The 23995-nt window shown below is 44.2% G+C and overlaps 2 protein-coding genes across 14 annotated transcripts in view; one reads left to right on the plus strand and one right to left on the minus strand.

The window, feature by feature from the left end:
- Positions 1-1127: 1127 nt before the first annotated feature.
- The window catches only part of SPTLC1 (serine palmitoyltransferase long chain base subunit 1), an 86058-nt gene continuing 63190 nt past the window's right edge, over positions 1128-23995 (plus strand). For 2 of the 13 annotated variants that reach the window (XR_010148465.1, XR_010148466.1), the window contains exons 1-3: positions 1145-1265; positions 4026-4133; positions 7756-7850. Coding sequence is in view for 2 of the 13 variants with exons in the window: in XM_024345506.3 (XP_024201274.1) it covers positions 1209-1265; positions 4026-4133; positions 7756-7850 (260 nt within the window). In the remaining 11 variants the exon portion in view is untranslated. Of the gene's footprint in view, positions 1266-1513; positions 1659-4025; positions 4134-7755; positions 7851-18350; positions 20019-23995 lie in introns of those variants that run through there. The other 11 variants (XM_054657775.2, XM_063787147.1, XM_024345506.3 and 8 more) reach the window with 11 other exon arrangements.
- On the minus strand, positions 9898-12459 carry LOC104007935 (putative UPF0607 protein ENSP00000381418). Its single transcript, XM_009456882.4, has one exon. The coding sequence runs from the start codon at positions 12373-12375 to the stop codon at positions 11125-11127; it is 1251 nt and encodes a 416-aa protein (XP_009455157.1). The 5' UTR covers positions 12376-12459; the 3' UTR covers positions 9898-11124.

A 23995-nucleotide genomic window follows, 5' to 3' on the forward strand; every position in this document is an offset into this window, starting at 1 on the left:
ACTTCCAAATTATTTTAATTGGTTGAGCCATTTTGGCAGTACTTATCAAAATTAATAACGTGCATAGTCTTCAGATATATCCCATGTTGAAGAAACTGGTCAGAAAAACTCCAACACGCACAGAAAGATATACACACAAGGAACATCGACAGTTATGGCAGCATTATTTGTAATAGGGGAAAGGTGGGAACAACATAAGTATTCACCAATAGGGAAACGTTTAAATAAAATGGAACGATGAATATACATAAATTATTCCATGGAAGTCTTCAGCCATTAAATATGAGATATATTAGGAAAAAAATGCTAGAAAAAAATTTAAAAAAAGCTGTAGAAAAGTCTTGTCCCTATGATCTCAATTATATTTAAGAAATCCAATCCAATTAAGTATGTGCGCGTGCATACTGTTTGCATATGCATTGGAAGGCTCTAAAAGGTTCTGCACCAAACTGCTATATGATTTAATACCTGCAAAGCCTTGGCTTATGTCTGACAAAACAGGAAGTGCTATATGGGTTGGCTATTTTTGTGTATAATTATGCATTTCTTAATGATAATGCATTCCTGGATTACTTATGCTACTAAACGTAAACGTATTGGCCAGGCGCGGTGGCTCACGCCTCTAATCCCAGCACTTTGGGAGGCCGAGGCAGGCGGATCACCTGAGGTCAGGAGTTTGAGACCAGCCTGACCAACATGGAGAAACCCCGTCTCTACTAAAAATACAAAATTAGCCAGGCGTGGTAGCCCACGCCTGTAATCCCGGCTACTCGGGAGGCTGAGGCAGGAGAATCGCTTGAACCCGGGAGGCGGAGGTTGCGGTGAACCGAGATCACGCCATTGCACTCCAGCCTGGGCAACAAAAGCGAAACTCCGTCTCAAAAAAAAAAAAAATAAAGTAAACGTATTGCAATCATTTTAACTCTCTGCGCCCAGCTGATGACCAAGTGTAAGGCCCGTTCATTACTACTTTCTCCATCCTGAATCCAGCAGGGAGGGTAATAGGACACAAGGTAGACAATTCCTGGAAAAACTGCGGCATCCCACCTGACCCCGTCCAGCCTCCTGTCAACCAGTGCGCAAGTGCGAGTAGGCGGTGCCCAGCGCTCCGCCGCCCCGCCCTCTGCGGAGGTGATAACGACGCTGAGCGGCGACGCGCACTTTTAGGACGCGCTTGTGACCCGCCTTCCGGAAGGAAGCGGCTAACTATGGCGACCGCCACGGAGCAGTGGGTTCTGGTGGAGATGGTACAGGCGCTTTACGAGGTGGGCTCCGCGCCATTAGCGGTCCGCGACCACACCCGGGCCCGGGGAGGGTGGGAGGACGCGTGTGGATTTGTGGCCTGAGACCTCGGCGGGACTGGCTCGGTCACGCCCAGACTCGGTGCCTCTTGGCTGGAAGGACTGCCGGGAGCTTCTAGTCCCAGCGGTTGAGTGTAGGGAGGAACGGGCGGGGGCGGGGGCTGGGACCGAGGGTCTCGGTTTGAATTCTTATGCTCCGGGTCCCCTGGAAGCTCCGGAAAGGAACACGTGTAAGGGGACGCAGGAGACAGGTCTGCAAAAACCAGAGTTTAGACGGACGATAAAACGGAGTGGTGAAAATGAGTGGAACACCTTCGTCTGGGAAGGTCCTAAGGAAGTCAGCTCTTTGGAACTACGGTACAGTTCGTTGGGGAATAAAATTGTAATAAATTGGAGTTTGTCTGTTTTTGTCGAAAAGAAATCAAGTGACTTAGGATTTGTGAATAAAAAATAGTTTGTCATTCTTCTGCGTACATCAGTTTTCTATCTTATAAAGATACAACTAGGTTAGTCGATTTTTATTTATTTATTTTTGTGGGTTTTTTTTGAGACGGTGTTTCGCACTTGTTGCTCAAGCTGGAGTGCAAGGGCGTGATCTCGGCTCACTACAACCTCCGCCTCCCGGGTTTAAGCGATTCTCCTGCCTTAACTTCCCAAGTAGCTGAGATTACAGGCATGTGCCACCATGCCCGGCTAATTTTGTATTTTTATTAGAGACGGGGTTTCTGCATGTTGGTCAGGCTGGTCTCGAACTCCCGACCTCAGGTGATCCGCCCGCCTTGGCCTCCCGAAGTGCTGGGATTACAGGCGTGAGCCACTGCACCTGGCCGTAGACTTTTAAAGGAAGAATAGTTAAGAGTTTTTTGAAGCCTAGTTATTTCAGATACATAAGATAATAAGAAACCAGAATGTCAATCTTAGTGTTCATTCATTTAATAACTGAGATTCCCCGTGCTGTCTTGCAGAGCTATTCATTGGGCACTGAAGAACTTATTTTATTTTATTTTTTAAAGACAGGGTTTCACTCTGTCGCCCAGGCTAGAGTGCAGTGGTGCGATCAGCTCACTGCTGCCTTGACCTCCCAGACTCAAGCGATCCTCCCACCTCAGACTCCCGAGTAGCTGGGACCACATACCACCATGCCCAACTAATCTTTTTTTTTTTTTTTTAATAGAGACGGGGGCTTGCTGTGTTGCCCAGCCTGGCCTCGAACTCCTGGCCTCAAGTAATCCTCCTGCTTTGGCCTCCCAAAGTGCTGGGATTACAGGCATGAGCTACCACACCCAGCTGCAACTGAATTTTTAATTTAACTTAAATAGCCACATGTAACTTAGTGACTGTCCACATTGGACCACACAGATCTAGATGCTAGGGATAGTGCGGTGAACAAATAGGCAGAAGTCCCTGTGCTTATAGAGCTTACATTCATTTCAAGTGAATTTCACGTTACTTTTGATGATTTAATATCACCAAACTTAATATCACCGTCTACTGGTAGGGGTAATGGCAGTGTCTTCCATTGCAGGACATACTGGGAATTTTATCTTGAAACAGCAGAGACAGCAGATGTGGCTCTGTCTTATGCTCATGTATTAAGTGATGCCCAGTATTAGGTTAACTGTAGTGACCTAAAATGAGCCACTAAAATTGAATGATCTTTTTTGTAAATGATTTTTTAAAGAAATGGATTATTTTCTGTTAAATGTTGTTTGCTCCCTTTTTGAAGACTGACAGTAGTGTAACTTCTCATTCCCCGAAACTGTCCAACAGTGAGACTTGGGAGAACTCCTGTATGTAACATTTCCTGGGAAGGAAAAGAAGTGGTGTTTGTGATTTTTATTAATTCACTAGACAGATAGTTTCTCAGCTTTTCTTAGGGTGATTTCTTTTTGGAGTGGGCTCTTAACTAGTGGCTGGGGCAGATGTTTGCTTGCTAGAATCCAACTATTGAGAAAACTAAAAGGGTATTTAGACTTATTCATAAATGAATTGTATTTAGGGGGATGAGCAAATTTTAAAATTCATCATAAAGATAAACTTCTTACTCCCAAATCCTATGCGTGTTGAATGTAGAATTTGAGTAGTCTTGTATAGTGTACCCAAAGAAGAACCACTGAAATTAAATAATCCGATGGTTAATATTGGGATTCTGTGTTAGATTTTATTTATTTATTTATTTGAGACGGAGTTTTGCTCCTGTTGCCCAGGCTGGAGTGCAGTGGTGTGATCTCGGGTCACCACAACCTCCACCTCCTGGGTTCAAGCGATTCTCCTGCCTCAGCCTCCCAAGTAGCTGGGATTACAGGTATGCGCCACCAGACCCAGCTAATTTTGTATTTTTAATAGAGACAGGGTTTCTCCATGTTGGTCAGGCTGGTCTCAAACTCCCGACCTCAGGTGATCTGCCCACCTTGGCCTCCCAAAGTGCTGGGATTACAAGTATGAGCCACCACGCCTGGCCTAGATTTTATTTTTTTAATTTTAATTTTTATTCCCAAAGAAGTTTTAAAAGCTAAAAATATTAGGGGTTTTTCATGTGAGGGAGAAATTGCCTGCTATTAGAAATGGGGAAAGGAATGAATAGAAATTAAGGGAGCTTCGAAAGTAAATTGTTAAGGATAGGCTAAAAGTCACAGGAGGCAGTATATGCAGGTGTAGTAAATTTTATGTGCAGGTGTTAGAAGTGTATGTTTCATATCTTACTTGTTTTTGACTCACTCTTAGGCTCCTGCTTACCATCTTATTTTGGAAGGGATTCTGATCCTCTGGATAATCAGACTTCTTTTCTCTAAGACTTACAAATTACAAGAACGATCTGATCTTACAGTCAAGGTACGAAATTAAATCTCTGTTTTAATTATTGGGTATGTGATTATAGTTGCTGTGTCTTTCCAGAAAGGATTTGTGGTGGCTCAACTATGTGTGTTAAAGCATTTTCTGTAATGTAAGGAAATCAAGGGGAATGAATTATTAGGGTAGGCAAAATATGGGGAAATCTAGAAATAAAGTCAGTACCCAAATAAAGACCATATTATGGTCTTGGATACTTTGCTAGGAGTAAACAGCAGTCTTGCAAATAGATGGTTAGAGGGAAGCATGGGCAACTACTGGAGTTTGAATATTCATAAGTGTTGTGTGAGTTGCTGCAGAATAGCACAACTATTTCTGAAGTATGGGATAAAGATTCCCCTGTGGTCTTCTTAAAGGAGAGTCAGAGTAGAAAAGAATCCTACTCATACCCATCTCAAATTGAATTTTGATGTGTATGGTAAATCAAAAAAGAATTCTGAGCATAGAAGTTAAATTTTCATAAATTGTCAAGTCACCCACAAAACTACATGGAAAAGAACCTCTAGCTCTAGTGATCAGGAAAGAGGCGAGGGTGGTTAGTGCACAAAACTCACAAGTGATTCTGTTTTTATTCTAGCCACAACTAGACATGGTGTTTCTAGCAGTGTATTCACTGTGACTTTTGCATTGCAGCAGACAATTTTGATATTGCCGAAGTTGAAGTAAAGTGACTGCGCCTGAAAAGCTTCAGGGGGTTTGAATAAGGATAGCTATAATAACAAGTGCTATGTGGCTTACGGAGGAATGAGCGATAAGTGATTTTAAATCAGTTTGTCTTAGACAAATAGAGCTTGTTATAACTATTCCTCATAAGGATAGTATGAGGAAGGGGTAGGATATATATTCTATTAGGGGGCTGAGGATGAGGGTAAGTCATATGATACCGTAGCCTCCTAACTACGGAGCTGGCAATAGAGACTTCTATGTGGGCTTTAGGGAGTCATAGGTGAAGTCCATATAGGGGTATTTTTACTATAAAAGCCATAATACATGCTAGTCATATAAGGTTGTTAGATCAGAAGTTTAATAGTTCTTGATTAGTAAACATTATTATTAGGATATTTAGTGAACCTGAGCTATTTCAGGTGTGGATGAGTGTAATAAGTAAGGGAAGGGATCCTACTAGTGTGTAAAATAAGTATGAGCTTGCATGAGGCATTCTGGTTGGTTACCTCAGCAGGTAATAATGATTAGGGTAGGGATGAGTGTAGCTTCGAAAAGAATGTAAAGTATGACTAGTTCTGTGGCTGTAAATGCTGTAATTTAAAGAATTTGTAGGAAAATTAATTTGGAAATACGGAGTTTTTTTCCATAAGGGTGATTCATTAGATAGGTGATGTTGGCCTGCTAGGATTATAAGAGGTAGTAGTCAGGCTGTTTGGATTAGAAGAGGTGATGTTAATGGGTCAGAAGAAAAAGTTAATGAGAAGTTAGATGAATTATTGTTTGGTTGATTAAAAAATAGGAGGGTAATGAGGCTGATGAATAGGCTATGAGTAGCTATATTCAGACTATAGAGTTTTTGGAGAGTTATATTGTAACAGCATAATTGTTGGAATAACAATTTTTGGCATTGGAGTAAATTTAGATTTTGTACATAGTCTAGGCCTTATGCGTTGGAGATTGAGACTAGGAAAGCAAGGCCTACTGCGGCTTTGCAGGCAGCAAATACTAAGAGGATAATGGGTATTATGAATCCTAGAGTGAAATGCATGTTTAAAGTTATGAGTGTATTTATGATAAATATTGATAGTATGATGCCTTCTAGGCATAATAGAGATGGTATTAGGTGGGATCGATAGATTAGTACTCCCAGCAGTGCTATGGTATATGCTAATATAATGTTAATATAAATAAATGGCATTTGGTAAATATGGTCTATCATAGTCTAATGAGTCGAAATCATTTAATTTAAACTATTTACCAGTTCAACTCAATCTAATCCTTTTTGGGTTCATTCATAAATTAGGCCTAGGATTAGAATGGTAATTAGTAGAAGGGTTGTACTGATTATTAGTATAAGGTTATTTGTTTGAAGGGCTCATGGCAGGGGTAGGAATAGGACGATTTCTAATCGAATAGGAGAAATGTGATGGCTACTAGAAAGAATTTTATGGAGAAGAGGAGGTGGGTAGAGGTTAACGGATCAAATCTACATTCATAAAGGCTGGATTTTTCTATGTAAGTATTAAGTTATGCAAGTCAAAATGTAATTACTACTAATAATAGAGTTAATAAGGTGTCAGTTATTAGGGCTAGTGCTAGGTTAATTACTCTTTTTCAGACTTTGTCGAAACTAGTTGATTGGAAGTCAGTGGTACTGCTTATACTAAAAGAGTAGTAGGACCCTCACCAGTAGATAGAGACACATGGGAATAGTCATACGACATCTGCAAAGTGTCAATATCAAGTGGCGTCTTTAAAGCCAAAATGGTGGTTGGATGTAAAATGAATTTTTTTTTTTTGAGACAGAGTTTCGCTCTTGTTGCCCAGGCTGGAGTGCAATGGCGCAATCTTGCCTCACCGCAGCCTCCGCCTCCCAGGTTCAAGCGATTCTCCTGCCTCAGCCTTCCTGAGTAGCTGGGATTATAGGCATGTGCCACCACGCCCAGCAAATTTTGTATTTGTATTAGAGACGGGGTTTCTCCATGTTGGTCAGGCTGGTCTCGAACTCCCGACCTCAGGTGATGTGCCCACCTCGGCCTCCCAAAGTGCTGGGATTACAGGGATGAGCCACCATGCCCGGCCTAAAATGAAATTTTAATTGGCAGAGAAGGCAGATGGTGAGAATTGTTGATCCAATAGTAACATGAAGTCCATGAAAGCCTGTGGCTATAAAGAATGTTGAGCTGTAGATTCCGTCAGAGATAATAAAGGGGGCCTCGAAATATTCTGAGATTTGTGGAAGGGTGAAATAGACTCCTAAGAGGATTGTGGTAAGTAGTGCTTGAATTGTTTGTTTTTGGTTACCTTCTGTTAGGCTGTGATGGGCTCAAGTAATTGAAACTCCTGATGCAAGTAATACAGACGTATTTAGGAGAGGTACTTCTGAAGGGTTCAGGGGAAGAATACCTGTTGGGGGTCAATGTCCTCCTAATTCTGGGGTTGGTGCTAAACTGGAGTGATAGCATGCCCAGAAAAAACCGGCGAAGAAGAATACTTCTGAGATAATAGGAGCATCCTGTATCAGAGGCCTTTTTGGACAATTGCTGTGTGGTGGCCTTGGAATGTACTTTCTTGGACAATATTACTTCATCATTGATATATAGTCAGTGTGTTGGTTAGTAGGCCTAAAGTTAAAAGAGTGGTAGAATTAAAGTGAAATCCTATGGTTAGGCCAGATGTTATTAGGAGAGCCGAGAGAGCTCCTGGTAGTGGTCAAGGGCTAGGTACAACTATATGGTAGGCATATGTCTGGTGGGTCATTATGTATTATGCGAACAAAGACGTACTAATAGTGTGAAGACATAAGCTTGAATAAGAGTGAGAGCGAACTTGAGAATAGTTAGTAGAATTAGAATAATAAGAAATACTGAAGTTGCAGAGACACTAATAATTGATAATATTAGCACTGCACTGTATTTTAATTCTTTTTCTCCTGTAGGAAAAAGAAGAACTGATTGAAGAGTGGCAACCAGAACCTCTTGTTCCTCCCGTCCCAAAAGACCATCCTGCTCTCAACTACAACATCGTTTCAGGGTAAATTGATTTTGCTACCTGAAGTACTTGTGTTTGGCTTCTTGTAGTAACCTGCAGTCTATAGTGCTTTCTATGTAGTAGTCCTTTTTTTATCTGAAACAAAACATTTTGAAGTTCCCAGGGGTAACAGCTTTCGCTCCTGATTTTAAAAAATTTATTCTAGGGATGATACAGGCATTTTTAAAAATCTCCAATTTAAGCATTAATGTTTGCCCTTTTTTCCAAGAATGCACACATGTTAATATTTCCAATGGTCGAACACTTAAAATGAAAAGCAACAGACTTCTGCTTTTTACCCATCTGGGTATTTTCTGATTTTAAATCTGTCGCACGTTACCCTCATAATTCTAGATACTGTAGTATGCTTAACTACCATTTGTTGATTCATCAACTACAGACAACACCTGTTGATCCCCACAATATGAATTATGGAGCTTCCGCTCACTTATGCCTCTTTCCTCCTTGCTTCCAGTGTCTCATCTATTTTTCACTTTTCATTCTCTTGGCTATCTTTGCTATATTGTATGTATTTTCATTAATTAAGAAATACATTAAGAATATAGAAAGTTATCAGATATAGATATAGATATCAGACACCTATATACCTACCACCCAGAATTAATTGGTGTTAACATTTTGCTATTTTTAATTCAAACTTACTTTTACAGGTAAATACAATATTACAAATGCATCTTAAGAAATTCCTTCACATCCGTCACTTACTCTTGCCTCTCATACGGATAACCACTGTCTTGAAGTTGGTGATTGTGTTTTCTTTGCCTGTATTTATAATTTTACCATATATGCCTGTTGCCATAAAAATACTTGGTTTATTTTAAAATGTGATACGAGATATTTTCCTGAGTATTATTGTTCTGATTCTGATCTGATCAAACAGGAGCTTCTATTCTTTACTTCTGTAGATCTCTTCAGTCTTATAAAACTTTTATATATTCTGAAATCAAACCTACCAATCTTTTTTTTTTGAGACAGAGTCTCGCTCTGTCGCCCAGTCTGGAGTGTAGTGGCGCAATCTCGGCTCACTGCAAGCTTCGCCTCCCAGGTTCACGCCATTATCCTGCCTCAGCCTCCCGAGTAGCTGGGACTACAGGCACATGCTGCCATGCCCGGCTAATTTTTTGTATTTTTAGTAGAGATGGAGTTTCACCGTGTTAGCCAGGATGGTCTCGATCTCCTGACTTTGTGATCCGCCCGCCTCGGCCTCCCAAAGTGCTGGGATTACAGGCGTGAGCCGCCGCACCTGGCCCAAATTTACCAGTCTTTTATAGTTTGGTCTTTTGAAGTCTTAGGGAATCGTTACCTACCCTAAAGGTCTAATTTGATTGTTTTCCATATGATGGTCAGTTGTCTCAGCATTATTAGTTGAATAATCCAGTATTTACCTACTGCTTGGAAATTTCCCTTCTTTGGTAAGCCAGATTCCCTTCTAAAGGGTCTATTTCTGGCTTTTATTTTTATTCATTGGATATATTCGTATCTCCTTATACCAGAGACTCATTCATGTATACCACAGCTTTATAATAAACGTTGATTAGAGTGTTTTTCTACCTCCGTGTTCTTCAAAATTGTCTAGACTATTCTTGACCCTTCTTCACTGTGAGTTTAGGTTTAGGTGATCATATTTAACCAAAAAAATGCATTTGGGTTTTTTATTAGAAGTGTGTTGAATTTATGGATTAATTTAGGAGGCTTGGTATCTTGCTGATACTTAATCTCACTACCCATTTACATGGTATATATTGCTTGCATACTTGGGTCTTTTGTTTTCTATAGTAAAGTTGCTGGAAGAGGAGTGGGGGAGGAAAGAGGAGGAGAGGAATGCACACATATGGGTGTAGGAGGCTCCCTTCTGAAGGGAGGCTGGAAGGAGAAAGATGTGGGGCTAGGACATGTGGGGCATGGGTCAGAGGTCAGAGGCACTGAAACTGCAGCTGAATGAGAGCAGCCTCCTTTCTCATTAGGTGGAACCCCCAAAATGGGGGCAAGGTCAGCGGGAAGAGCCAGGGAAGAGTTAGGAATTATGGATATCAAATTTTACTCAATTCTTGGTGTGCGAGAAGGTGGAGGGACAGGCAAAATGAGGGGCCCAACAGCACGTGGGCCGAGTCAGAGTAAGACGAGGAGCTGGGATCCGTGAAGTGTAGGTGGCCAGGGGCAGGGAGTCTCAGCAGGTGTGGAGACAGCAGGGGCAGGCTGGGTGCCACTGCAGTTTGCCATGTCTTACTTTTTTTTTTTTTTTTTTTTTGAGACGGAGTCTTGCTCTGTCACCAGGCTGGAGTGCAGTGGTGCGATCTCGGCTCACTGCAACCTCCACCTCCTGGGTTCAAGCCATTCTCCTGCCTCAGCCTCCCGAGTAGCTGGGACTACAGGCACAAGCCACCATGCCTGCCTAATTTTTGTATTTTCAGTAGAGATGGAGTTTCACCATGTTGGCCAGAATGATCTCGATCTCCTTTTTTTAAATTAAAAAGTAAACTTTAATGTCGAAAATGCAGACTTGGGGAGGGCAGAAAGATCACACACCACACTTGGAAGGTTGCACAGCAGCGGGCAGAGACGCTCCTCACTTCCCAGATGGTGAGGGGGCCGGGCAGAGGCGCTCCTCACTTCCCAGATGGTGCAGGGGCTGGGCAGAGGCGCTCCTCCCTTACAAACGGTGAGGGGGCCGGGCAGAGGTGCTCCTCACTTTCCAGACAGGGTGGCGGCTGGGCAGAAGTGCTCCTCACTTCCCAGATGGGACGGCGGCCAGGCAGAGGCGCTTCTCATTTCCCAGATGGTGAGGAGGCCGGGCAGAGGCACTCCTCACTTCGCAGACAGGACGGCGGCGAGGCAGAGGCGCTCCTCATTTCCCAGACGGTGAGGAGGCCGGGCAGAGGCGCTCCTCACTTCGCAGACAGGACGGCGGCAAGGCAGAGGCGCTCCTTACTTCCCAGACAGGGCGGCGGCTGGGCAGAGGCGCTCCTCACTTCCCAGACTGTGAGGCGGCCGGGCAGAGGGGCTCGTCACTTCCCAGAGAGGGCGGGGGCCTGGCAGAGGTGCTCCTCACTGCCCAGACGGTGCGGTGGCCAGGCAGAGGCGCTCCTCACTTCCCAGATGGTGGGGCGGCTGGGCAGAGGCGCTCCTCACTTCCCAGATGGTGGAGCAGCCGGGCAGAGGCGCTCCTCACTTCCCAGATGGTGCAGGCAGAGATGCTCCTCAGGTCTCAATCTCTTGACCTCCTGATCCGCCCGCCTGGGCCCCCCAAAGTGCTGGATTACAGGCGTGGGCCACCACGCCTGCCCTGCTGTCTCTTCTTTCTCCTCCTAAGCAGCTCTCGTAGTCTCCTGAATTTCGATGTTCTACTTAACACCCTCATGTTCTTACGCATGTTGCCCTGCTGGAGGCGTCCTTCTCTTTGGGAAGCCTGACCCACCAACAGTGCCTCAGGAGATAGACATGGAAGCTTAGCCGGTGGGGGCCCCTCGTCTCTATCCCACCTCAGTTGCAGGGGAGGGGTCGGTTGCAGCTGCAGCGGTGGCCCCGACAGTTTTCTTTTGCGGGACCCGTGGCCGGCAGCTCTGGGTGGAGAAGACCTACTTGATCCAAGAGCTGCAGGATCCTTGGGCTGCATGTCCTCCCCCACCATCAGCAAGCCTGGAGAGCTGGGCAGGTGGTCTTTACCCAGCACCTTCAAGGCCGCCTTCTCTGGCCACAGGGAGCAGCCCGGAACTGGGGCAGGGAGCACTGTTGGAAGTGGGTCAGGCTTCCCAAAGGGAAGGATGCCTCCAACAGGGCTGTGTGAACTGGCGACTCCATGGCCCTTGGAGTAGAAACTCACTGCATGCACCTGGGCCTTGTCAGTCTGGTTGTTTTCTGTCAAGCTCTTGAGGTGGACATTTCCCTCCAAGGGCCTGGGATTGTACCAGGAGGAAGTGAGGTTTCCCTGAGTCTCCAGGGGCCTAGAGGTGGAAGCTGCTTCCCCATTGCTACAGGGGCCCCTTTTATTGTCCTCCTGCCCCTGGGTCTCTACCTGGTCTTTCACCTCCATTGCTTCTGTGGGCTCTTCTGCCCTCACCTCCATCTTCGGGAGCCTGGCTGGGATCACCTGCTCATCTAATGAAGGAAGTTGAAGGTTAAACTTGCCTCTGAGACGAGGGATCCTCACGGGGCTGAGGTGTCCAAACATCCTGGAGTTGCGAGCAGACAGCACGGGTTTCTTCCTTGAGGGGGGGCTCCAGACCACAGGAGGCAGGACCCTCTGTGGGGTGCCCGTGTTCCGAGGGATAAGACACAGCCTCACAGGGGCGCCATCCCACCTGACTGGAAAAGAAGGCCCAAGATGTCGCTGAGGGTTGAAGAGGAATCGGTAACAGCCCAAGGTTCCCAGGGCAGGCACAGGTGCAGGAGCCGCGGGGTGAGCCCGGCCAGCTGGGAAGGCCTCACGGACAAGACGAGCAGGTTGCCGATGGCGTGGCCAGGACCTGCGGTGGAACCAGGAACAAAATATGCTTAGTGAGTTGCCCATTTTGAGCGAGTTGTGCACAGACAAAACTAAGGGTCACAAGCGGAGAGGATACTCCTAAGTCACCCACTTCTCTGTGGCCGGGTGCACACTGGGCATCTGGGAGTTTATGACATCACTATGGGGGCTGGTGACAGAGCCAGGGTGTGAAGGAGTGCTTAGGAGCCCACCGAGGGTGCCTACAAGAGGAGTCAGAGGGCAAAGGGTGGGACCCTTCCACCAGTCCCCCTGGACTCTAGCCTCAGGGAGGTCCTGCTCCTGGGGGCAGGTGTGTGGCCCTGGATGGGCCCCCCTGTGGGGCTGTTGGGGGTGCGGGGCTGATCCGCCAGAGCCATGGCGCCTGGCCCAGGTGCTGGCTGGCACCCAGTGGCCCTGTCTTGGCCGGCCCTGTCCCCCGGGTTACAGGGCCAGAACCTGGAAGCAGAGCACAGGACCAGCCAGATCCCGCCAGGCTCCCCCGGGGCCTTTCCAGTGCCTCTGTGCCGCCTGGAGCAAGGCCCGCCTTCTCCATGGCTGCCGTGGCCTCAAGGGCCACCAGCCTTGCTTCGCAGGTTTCCAAAGAGAGGACGCGGTGCCCTGACCTGACTGGATGCGCCTCTTACCACATGCCTCCCTGGCAGGCAGGGTCTCCGCTTTTTACAAATTTGCCTGAGACCATTCCTCAGGTCATTCAGGTGGTCATGGCCCAGCCAGGCTTTGAACCTGGGCTGTGCGATTCCACAGCTGGCGTTCTGGCCTGTGTGCCTCATGATCATGGGTACAGCATCTATTCTTATTTTTTTCCTGTAGTTCTGGGGTACTTAGCACCGTGGCATATCTGTAATAAGCACATGCACACCTCGAAGGAGGTCTTCACTTCAACATACAAGTTGACCATGGCATGCTCTGGGCTCCAGTCTTCTACAAAGATGTAGGGCAGGAACTACCAGTTGTCAGCACAGCACCATCCCACATTGCTCTTCTAATGGAGCCTTTCACCCCAGATGTTCTTTCTCGTCTGATGGGAAGGATCCACGTATGTAAAGATTATGTTCTAGATCAGCTTTGGTCTGTCCTAAAAGAAATTTGCCAGTGGATTATTCCATATGGATAAAAGTCAGTTTCTCTGGTCTTCCTGGAATGTGTCTAGAAAGCAAATACATTATTTACAAGTTCATAGTAGATCAATATATTGGATTAAAATATGACAAACATAATTTGGTCATTGTGAGCATGCCAGCTCGGTCAACTATTCACCACACATGATGCCCTAAATATAACTCTAGGTTTTCTTATGCCCAAGAGAGGGACATACTCTTGGGTGTCTGGACTAGGGAAACATGTATGAAAAACCGTTTGGCCACTCTACATCTTGTTATTGGAGAATCGAAACTATCTATATTCAAAGATATTATTAAAAGGCAAGAAGTTAACTTCTGTCATTTTGTTAATTGTTTTCTGGTTGTTTTGTAGATCTTTTGTTTCTTCTTTTATTGTTTGCTTTATGGTTTGGTGAGTTTCTGTACTGATAAGCTTTGATTCCTTTATTTCATTGACATATCTGGTGTAATTTTTTTCTCTGGTTACTCTGGAGCTTACATTTAAAAATGTATAGTAATGATAGACTATTTAAAGGTGATAAAAATTTTGATCACACACGAACCTGCTATACTACCCCCACATCCCTTGTCAGTGCACAAAATTTGTACTTTTTTGCCTTAATTTATATTGTTCTGTACTGGGTGTTTATTAAGAACTCATTGTAGATATAAATATTTTTGACTATTTTGATGTTCAGCTTTCTCAAGGGTGATTTGAAAGATTCTAAAGCATTAATTTCAGTAATGTAGAATTCTCAGTTTGAATATGAATTTACTTTTAACAGTTAGGTTGATAGTGTCCTGTTTTTGCATTAGTATTCTTTCACTTGCGATTGAAGCACTCGTTAAGCACTTCTTGTCAGGCTGGTCTTATGGTGATGAATTCCATAAGCATTTGCTTGTCTGGGAAAGACTTTATTTCTTTAATTTCTGATGGGTAGCTGTGCTCAGTACAGTACTCTTTGCTGACTGATTTCTCATTAGCACTTTGAATATATCATCATCCTCATCTCTCCTAGCCTTCAAGGTTTCTGCTGTGAAAACTGATAGTCTAATGGAGACTTGCTTATTTGTGATTTGATGCTTCTCTCTTGCTAATTTTAGAAGTTTTTCTTTGTGTTTGACTTTTGACAAATTGATTATAATGTGCCTTAGAAAAGGCCTTTTTGGGTTGAATATGTATGGGACCCTTTAAGCTTCACGGAACTGGATGTCCGTATCTCTCCCAAGAATTGGGAGATTTTCAGCTATTATTTTGTTAAATAAGTTTTCTGTGTCTTTGTCTCTTTTCTCTGTTTCTCTTCTATATTTTCAAAATCTGTTATCTTAGTATCATGGCACAAGTCTCATAGACTTTCTTTGATTCTTTTTACTCTTTTTTTCTCCTTTTTTCCCTCAGTCTGGGTTCTTTCAGAAGTCCTGTCTGCAAGTTCAGAAATTCTTTTGTTTGACCTAGTGTGCCATTGAAGCTGTCAGTGGTACTTTTTATTTAATTCATTCAATTCTTCATTCCTAAGGTTTCTGTTGGTTTGTTTTCTTTTTTTTTTTTTTTTTTTTTTTTTTTTGAGACGGAGTCTTGCTCTGTCGCCCAGGCTGGAGTGCAGTGGCACGATCTCGGCTCACTGCAAGCTCCGCCTCCCAGGTTCACGCCATTCTGCTGCCTCAGCCTCCGGAGTAGCTGGGACTACAGGCACCCGCCACCGCGCCCGGCTAATTGTTTGTATTTTTAGTAGAGACAGGGTTTCATCCTGTTAGCCAGGATGGTCTAGATCTCCTGACCTCGTGATCCGCCCACCTCGGCCTTCCAAAGTGCTGGGATTACAGGTGTGAGCCACCACGCCTGGCCTGTTTGTTTTCTTTAATGGTATCTATGTCTTTGTTGAATTTCTCATTCAGGCTATGGCTTGTTTTTTTTATTATTCGATTAAGTTTTCTCTCTGTATTCTTTTGTATCTCATTGAATTTTCTTAAGATCAATATTTCAAATTCCTTTTAAGGCAATTTGAAAATTTCCATTTATTTAGGGTAACTTTGTGAAGAATTATTGTGCAACTTTGGTGGTGTCAAGTTTCATTGCATTTTCATGCTTTTTATCTCCTATGTTTATATTTATGAGACTGTTGACACGGTCACCTCTTCTCATTGTATAGAGTGGCTTATGTAGAGAAAGATTTTCACCTGGAGATGTGTCTTAGGGTGTCAGTTGGATGGGCTGCATCTGCTTTAGTTCTAGGAGGACACAGTAGTGTAATATCTGTGCTTTTCTCTTGCCTGTTTTTTTTTTTTTCTTTTGCTAGCATCCATTTTGGTGATACCTGTGAGTGTCTTGGTGACCTAGGCTGCAGGAGCATGTGCAGTTTGTTTTTCTGCTCAGGACTGGGGGCTGGGGGAGAAGGCGGCGGTGTCAGGAAGCTGCATGCCTATCTAGTGACTGTGTTACTGAGTCACAGGGGTTGGTACACCAGTTTGAGATGGGACTTCCCTGGAAACACTCGCCTGGCTGTGGATTACTGGGGCTGGTCTGCAGGTTTGAGATGGGGATCACCTAGAAACACCAGGGCCAGTTAGTGAGCGCACTGATGGCACAATAAATCAGTAATCGGTCCACAGTTAGAGTGTTGCAGTCACTAGGATGTGGAAGGCAAACCTCTTTGAGAGTTTGTTTCTAGGATATAGACAGCAGTAGCTGCTTTCCTGGAGAAGGCTGTTGTAACGACAGGGTAGCCCCTGGGATGGAAAGAGGCAGTGACCACTAGTTCATGGAACAGAATATACTCAGCTATGGCTTGGCTTTCTAGATGGTGCTATATGTGGGCTCCTTCTCTGGGGCAGTATAGCCCTGTGGGCATCAAGCAGCTTCCTAAACTAGGCTGCTAGAGATGGGGTTTCACCATGTTGGTCAGGCTGGTCTCAAACTCCTGACCTCTGGTGATCTGCCCGCCTCGGCCTCCCAAAGTGCTGGGATCACAGGCGTGAGCCACCATACCTGACCTACCTTTTTTTTTTTTTTTTTGTTAAGAAACTTGCTTATGTTGTTCTTTATTTTCTGCTTGACTTTTTTTTCCCCAGGTTTCCTTACAGTCATGCGTCACTTAATGACGTAGATACGTTCTGAGAAATGTGTTAGGCAATTCCATTGTCATGCAAACATCATAGAGTGGACTTACACAGACCTAGATGTGTAGTGTGTACCTATAAGCTGGTACGCACCTAGACTATATGGTATAGCCTATTGCTCCTAGGTCACAATCTATACAGCATGTTACTCTACTGAATACTCTAGGCAGTTGTAGTAAAATGGTATTTGTGTATCTAAATATATTTAAGTATAGAGAAGGTACAATAGGGCCAGGCACGATGGCTCATGCCTGCAATCTCAGCACTTTGGGAGGCTGAGGTGGGCAGGTCACTTGAGCCCAGGAATTTGAGACCAGCCTGGGCAACATGACAAAACCCCTCCTCTACCAAAGAATCCAAAAAATTAGGTGGGTGTGGTAGTATAGGCCTATAGTCCCAGCTACTTGGGAGGATGAGGTGGGAGGATGGCTTGAGCCTGGGAGGTGGAGGTTGCAGTGAAACAAGATTGTGCCACTGTGCTCCATCCTGGGCAACAGAGCCAGACCCTGTCTTAAAAAAAAAAAAAAAAAAAAAAAAAGTACAGTAAAAATACAGTATTTTACTCTTATAGGACCACTGTTGTATATGTGGTCCATTTTGTCAATTGAGATGTTAAATGGCACGCGACTGTATATCCATTAATTGTAGGCGATTGAGACTGGCTCTCTGAAAACACATCTACACTCACTGTGCCCAGGCCTGGAATAGCTCCTGTCATGCCTTTGTGTGGATTAGGGGAAGGTACTCTTCCTCCAGCAAGTGCAGCAGCCTGGTGCAGACCTTGGGCTGTGGTGCCGATCCCTGGGTGCCCCTAACAGGACCCCAGCTCATGCAGCAACCTTGCTCTGCCCTTTCTTCTGGCAGAGTTCAGATATAGGATAATGTGTCCTTAGATAATTTAGTGGTTATATTTTTATGACTTCATTAGTATTATTCATTAGTTGGGCCAATGTTATGAGGCTATATTTTCTTTCTTGGATACTTTTGTTTTCCCCAGAGTTAATCATTTTTGTTTGGTTACTTGATTGGTTCTACAGTGGTCTTTATGTTGTTTGCCTCTAGGAGCATAGAAGTCCATTCAGAATGTTCACACGTTAGTTATCTATTAGATTCACTTTCTTTGTTCTTTCTCTATCCTGCTCCACTCCTGACTGGTTGTTATATGCAGCTGCTACACAGGGTGGCCCTGGAGTGTCCCATCACCATTAGCTTGAGAATTTCCTTTCTCTGTTCTGCATTGGCTATTTCCTGTCTCTTGGTTTACAGTAGATTATAGATAGATTTCAGAGAAGGGTCATGGAAGGTGAATTTTTTTTTTTGAAACCTACACATCTTAAAATTTTTTATTTTTACCCTTTTGCACTGTACTGGTTGTTTTATCAGTTTTATTGATCTGTTAGACACTTCCTCAATATCTGGTGATTGTTAACATCCCTTCTTTTTTTTCAATATGCACAATATTTTTATTGTCATCAAGAACATTATGTAAATTGTTTGCAGAAACTACAAGAAAATTGAAGGTTGTTTTGTTGATAGTGAGAGGCAATGGAAGGGCACCGTGGATCAATAAGGCTGAGGGGCGAGACAAAGAGGGCAAAAATCTTCTTTATTGAGCTCTCGGGCAAGGTTCACTGGTCCGCGGGGGGAGGGCCAGGGAAGTCGCGCTGTGCCAAAGGTACAGGGCACTTTTATGGATGCTGGGTGAGGAGTGGGCGGGGTAGGGGCGGGGTAGGTTGAGTTTCGTGCTTCTGAGTGTGACACGCCCTAGTGGGCATGCGCTTTGGTCCGGGTGGCGGGAACAGGAAAGGTGAACCCGGAAATGCTGAGTCAGGGTACCCGATGTGGCTGTCGGGATGGCGGGAATAAGCGAAAATGCCAAGTCAGGGTAGCCAAGATGGCCGCCGAGATGGCGGGAACCGGTGAATCCGGGAATGCTGAGTCAGGGTAGCCAAGATGGTTACCGATCGCCATCTTGGAGTCTTCACCGGAGTCTAATCAGTCCAACCTCTTTTTGGTTATAGAAAAGGGGTGACGAAATCGTCTGGCTACTTCCTGCTGTTAAGGGGCGTTGTTGGGGAGGGGGCCTAAATCAGAGGTCGGCAGTTGGACGTAGGGGTGAAGTAACATCTGGTTGAAAGTGACCCTCGTGATTTCTTGTATCCGCTGGCGGAGAAACTGTAGTAGGATTGGGGCAAAACACATTATTATACAGAGAATTATAATTGGGATAAGGAAAGGGAGCATCTGTTGAACCACGGGTGAAAACCACCAAGAAGGACCAGGGCGGAGAGGGTTGTAGGAGTGTTTTAACTCCCCTTGGATCTTTTTTTAAAGTTTGTAAATTGGTCTCAACTACTTGAGATGAGGTGACCACTGCGTATGCTGCTCGTCGTTGGCCATGCGGCACGGGGACGGAGCTACCATCTACAAACAGGGTCTGGTGGGGATCTAGGATGGGGTTGTCTTGGAGGCTTAGGTGCGCGGGGCGTAGGGCTGATAGGACTTCAGGACATGAATGTAAGGGTGAAGGATCCTGCTCTGGGCAGGGAAGGAGGGTAGCTGGGTTTAAAGTTGGAGAGGTAGTAAGTGTGATGTGTGGGTTTTCAATAAACAGGAGATGAAATAGCTGGAGTCTGGAGGGGGTCAGGTGACTCAGGCACTTGTGTGAGAGTAAGTCTTGTAGCCTGTGTGAGGAGAAAACAGTGAGAGGGTGCCCTAAGGTAAGCTTAAGAGCCTCTTTGGTGAGTTCCGCTGCCACAGCTAAAGCCCACAGACACGGCTGCCAGCCCTGGACAGTGGGATCGAGCTGCTTGGAAAGGTGGGCTACTGGCTGGTGTGTTTCTCCTACCGGTTGGGCCAGGAGCCCTGTAGCAACCTTTTCCCACTCATCGGCAAAGAGATGAAATGGGCGTAGCGGGTTTGGGAGTGAGAGGACTGGGGCTGTTATGAGGCAATTTTTAAGCTTATTGTAAAGATTGGCTACTAGTTTTGGCTCAGACAGTGGGCCAATGGGAGTCTGTTTGGCGGCCTGGTACAGGGGCCTTGCTAGGACTCCGAAATTGGGGACCCAATGTCTGAAAAAGCCGACTAGCCCTAAGAAAGAGAGAATATCTTCAGCATCTTGTGGAGGTTGAAGATTTTGTAAAAGGCTGATTCTGTCTGAGGTTAGGCCTTTTGAGTTTGGGGTGAGACGTATGCCTAAGTAAGTGACTTTAGAGGTACATAGTTGGGCTTTGGACGGGGTGACTCTATAGCCTTGGTTTCCTAGGAAGTTTAAGAGAGTACTAGTGTCCTTAAGGCAATCTGTCTCAGAGGGGCTGCAAAGGGAGGAGGTCGTCGACATATTGGATAACAGTACTGGCCTCCAAAGGGCAGCGAGCGAGGTCTTGGGCCAATGCCTGTCCAAAGAAATGAGGGCTGTCTCTAAACCCCTGTGGCAGAACCGTCCAGGTGAGTTGTGTAGAGACGCCGGTGTCTGGGTCCTCCCACGTGAAAGCAAAGAGGAAGTAACAAGCGGGGTCTAGTGGGATAGAGAAAAAGGCATCTTTAAGGTCTAGAACAGTAAAGTGAGACGTGTTGGGGGGGGATGCGAGAGAGGAGTGTGTATGGATTAGGAACTACCGGGACTGTAGGGATGACTGCCTCGTTGATGAGGTGAAGATCTTGTACTAGACGGTAAGCCCCAGAGGCTTTTTGTACCGGCAGAATAGGAGTATTGCAAGGAGAATTAGTGGTAATTAGGATGTGTTGTTGTAGAAGACGAGTAATAATGGGTTTTAGTCCCCGACGGTGCTCTAAGGAAATGGGGAACTGAGGTCGGGCAGGGGTCCGAAAGGCACCATGAAAGGCAATGGAGGGGCACCGTGGACCAATAAGGCTGAGAGGCGAGACAAAGAGGGCAAAAATCTTCTTTATTGAGCTCTCGGGCGAGGTTCACTGGTCCGCAGGGGGAGGGCCAGGGAAGTCGCGCTGTGCCAAAGGTGCAGTGCGCTTTTATGGATGCTGGGTGAGGAGTGGGCGGGGTAGGGGCGGGGTAGGTTGAGTTTCGTGCTTCTGAGTGTGACACGCCCTAGTGGGCATGCGCGTTGGTCCGGGTGGCAGGAACAGGAAAGGTGAACCCGGAAATGCTGAGTCAGGGTACCCGATGTGGCTGTCGGGATGGCGGGAATAAGCGAAAATGCCAAGTCAGGGTAGCCAAGATGGCCGCCGGGATGGCGGGAACGGGTGAATCCGGGAATGCTGAGTCAGGGTAGCCAAGATGGTTACCGATCGCCATCTTGGAGTCTTCACCGGAGTCCAATGAGATTACATTGAGTGTTACTTTTCTTCAATTTATGCAATACCTATTTACATTCAATACTGAGTTGACACAAGAGTAAGCGAATTAACTTAGATTTTTCTCCTTTAGACAGAAGCCTTATTGATATATAATCTATTTACCATAAAATTTACCATTTTGAAGTGTAAGGTTTTTTTCCTTTAAACAGCAGCTGTACTGATACATAATCTATATACCATAAAATCTGTCATTTTGAAGTGTATAATTAAGTGGTTTTTAGCATATTCCCAGAGTTATACAACTATCACCACCATCTAATTCCAGAATATTTTTATCACCCCAAAAGAAATCCCAAAGCCATTAGCAGTTACTTCCCACTCCTTCCTCTGCCCAGGCCTTAGCAACCATTTATCTACTTTATGGACTTGCCTATTCTGGACATTTCACATTAAAAGGAATAAACAATACTTAGCCTTTGTTTCTGGGTTCTTTCACTTAACATAATGTTTTCAGGACTCATCCACATTGTAGCATGTATCCGTACTTCATTTTATCACCAAATAATATTTCAGTGTATGGATACACACATTTTGTTTATACATTAATCAGTTGATGCACAATTGGGTTTTTTCCCTCGTAAGAGTATATGAAAAAATAAAAAATAATAAAACTGCTATGAAATAATGTGTACACATTTTTGCGTGGGCATAATGTTTTAATTTTTCTTGGATATATACCTAGGAGTAGGATTGCTGTGTCATGTGATAACTCTGTGTTTAACATTTTGAGGAACCCCCAAACTGTTTTCCAAAGTGGTTGCATCATTTTATATTCCCATTAGCTACATATGAGGTTTACAATTTCTTCACATCCTTAGCAATGCTTATTATTTTCTATTTTATTGTAGCCATCCTAGTAGGTGGGAAGTGGGATCTTATGGTTTTAATTTGCATTTCCCAGATAACTAATGATGTTGCGCATCTTTTCATCGGCTTATTGGCCATTTGTATATTTTCTTTGGAGAAATGTCTACTTTAATCACTTAGCTGTTTTCAATTGGGGGTTCTTTCTATCATTAAAACTGTAAAAGTTCTTTATATATTTTGAATCCTAGTCCCTTGTCAGATATATGATTTGCAGATTTTTTTTTTTCATTCTGTGGGATTTTATTTTACTTCTTTGATAGTGATCTTTGAAATTCAAAAGTTTATTTTAATGATGTCTGACTTCCCTGTTTTTCCTTTCGTTGCTTGTGCTTTTTTGTCATCTGTAAAAACTTTGGCTTAATCTAAGGTTACGAAGATTTACTCTTTCCTGTCTTCTAACAGTTTATAGTTTTTGCCCTTACATTTAGTGTGTAATTCAAGTTAATTTTTGTATATGGTGTGAGGTAGAGGCCTATCTTTATCTTTTTCCAGGTGGATGTCAAGTTGTCCTAGCACCGTTTGTTGAAAAGACTATTTCCCTTCTGAGTTGTCTTGTTGAAAATCAGTTGACCATAAATGTAAGGATGGTCTATTTTCAAGAATGACACATTAAAATGGTCATTGAGAGCCCTGTTAAAATGGGCTTGGCTTTTTCTTCAGTTTTACTGAGGTATAATTGCTAAATAAAAATTGTATATATTCAAGATGTATAATAAGATGATTTTATATTTATATATATATATATATATACACACACACACATTGTGAAATAATGACCACAATCAAATTAACATATCCATCACCACATTTAGTTACCATTTGTGTTTTAGAGGGGTGAGGATGGGGTGGGCTTTTTGACTGAGGGGCTTGCACTAGGATAATCAGACAGGGACCTGTTCGTTTATTTGAGGGGACCCCCAAACTTAGTATTTATAGTTTTTATTCTCTTGGCTTTGTGTTTCCCAGGAGAGGAGTCCTCTAGTCTATTACTTTGCAGGTAAAAAGCTGCTTTCCACCATTTGGGAGCTGAGTGGAAGGCAAGAGGCCCAGGGTCTTACCATTCATTATGTAACTCACACCTAATTTTTGTCTTCAGAACGGCACCCCTGCCTTCACTCATTCTTAGGACTTCCAGTTTATACACAGCCTCTCCAGAGAGCACTTCTTCAGGGTGGAGGAGCGGAGTGACTGCCTGTTGTCTAGGCACCCAGCCAGTCCTCCTGTTGTTGTCGGCCTTTCCCGTTTTCCAGTGTTTAATGGAAGCTGGTGCCCCAGTTTGGGAGCATGTTTCAGGCGTTGCTGCTTGGCTTTTCACTGCTGGCCTAGGCTTGCCTTTCTCTTTGATCTCTTTGACTTATCAAATACAACTTATCCATTTACTTTCCAGTTTCCCACATTTTGTCACCTTTCTGCTTGTTCTGGTCTGGGTGGGTTTAGACCTTTAAACTTTGTAGGCATTTTGCATTTGCTTTCTGAGTGTGCTTTCAGAAGAGATCAAGGGTTGAGGTGTTTTTTAATGTTAGCTGATATTAAGTGGTATGAAGAAATATCAAAGCAGGGTCAGTAAAGAGAGGTAGAGTTGCTGCATATATTTCTTGTTCATTTCTTTTGACTGCTACATATTCTTCTGTGTATGCAGCCACCAAATTTTACTTCTCCATTTTCCTCATGATAGACACCTAAGCCGCCCCCATTTCTCACTGCTGCAAAGAATCCTCTGATTAATATTCCCTCATGAACCTAATATTCCCTTGAATTTCTCTGGGGGTATAGAACCAGGAATAGGATACTGATATATGCCTGCCTAATTTTCCTGTAGGACTTTTCTGTGTCATCTATGGTCCCCTGAGATAGTATATAGGAACTCAAGTTTTCCCTACATCTCTGTTTAGCAATACTGTTTGCTTTGGATTTCTCTTAATGTTTGAGCCTTTGAGCATCATCTACTTTTTCATCTACTTTTTAGCTACTGGAGTCTTCTGCTTCTTTGAATGCCTCTTCATATCTTTTACCTGTTTTTTTACTGGATTCCCAGTCTTTCTTTTGATTAGCAAAGGTTCTGTATACCTTGTAGATTTTAATCCTTAGTCAATTTTTGAGTTAGTACTCTGTTACATTGATTCTAAGACACATACTGTTTTTCCCTAGTTTAAAATCTTTGAAGTGGGGATGAATCTTAAAGCTGCTGAGAGTCACTGATGAGTCATTGTCAGTCAGGAAGG

This window comes from Pan troglodytes, chromosome 11, assembly GCF_028858775.2.
Source record: "Pan troglodytes isolate AG18354 chromosome 11, NHGRI_mPanTro3-v2.0_pri, whole genome shotgun sequence".
Lineage (NCBI taxonomy): Eukaryota > Metazoa > Chordata > Mammalia > Primates > Hominidae > Pan > Pan troglodytes.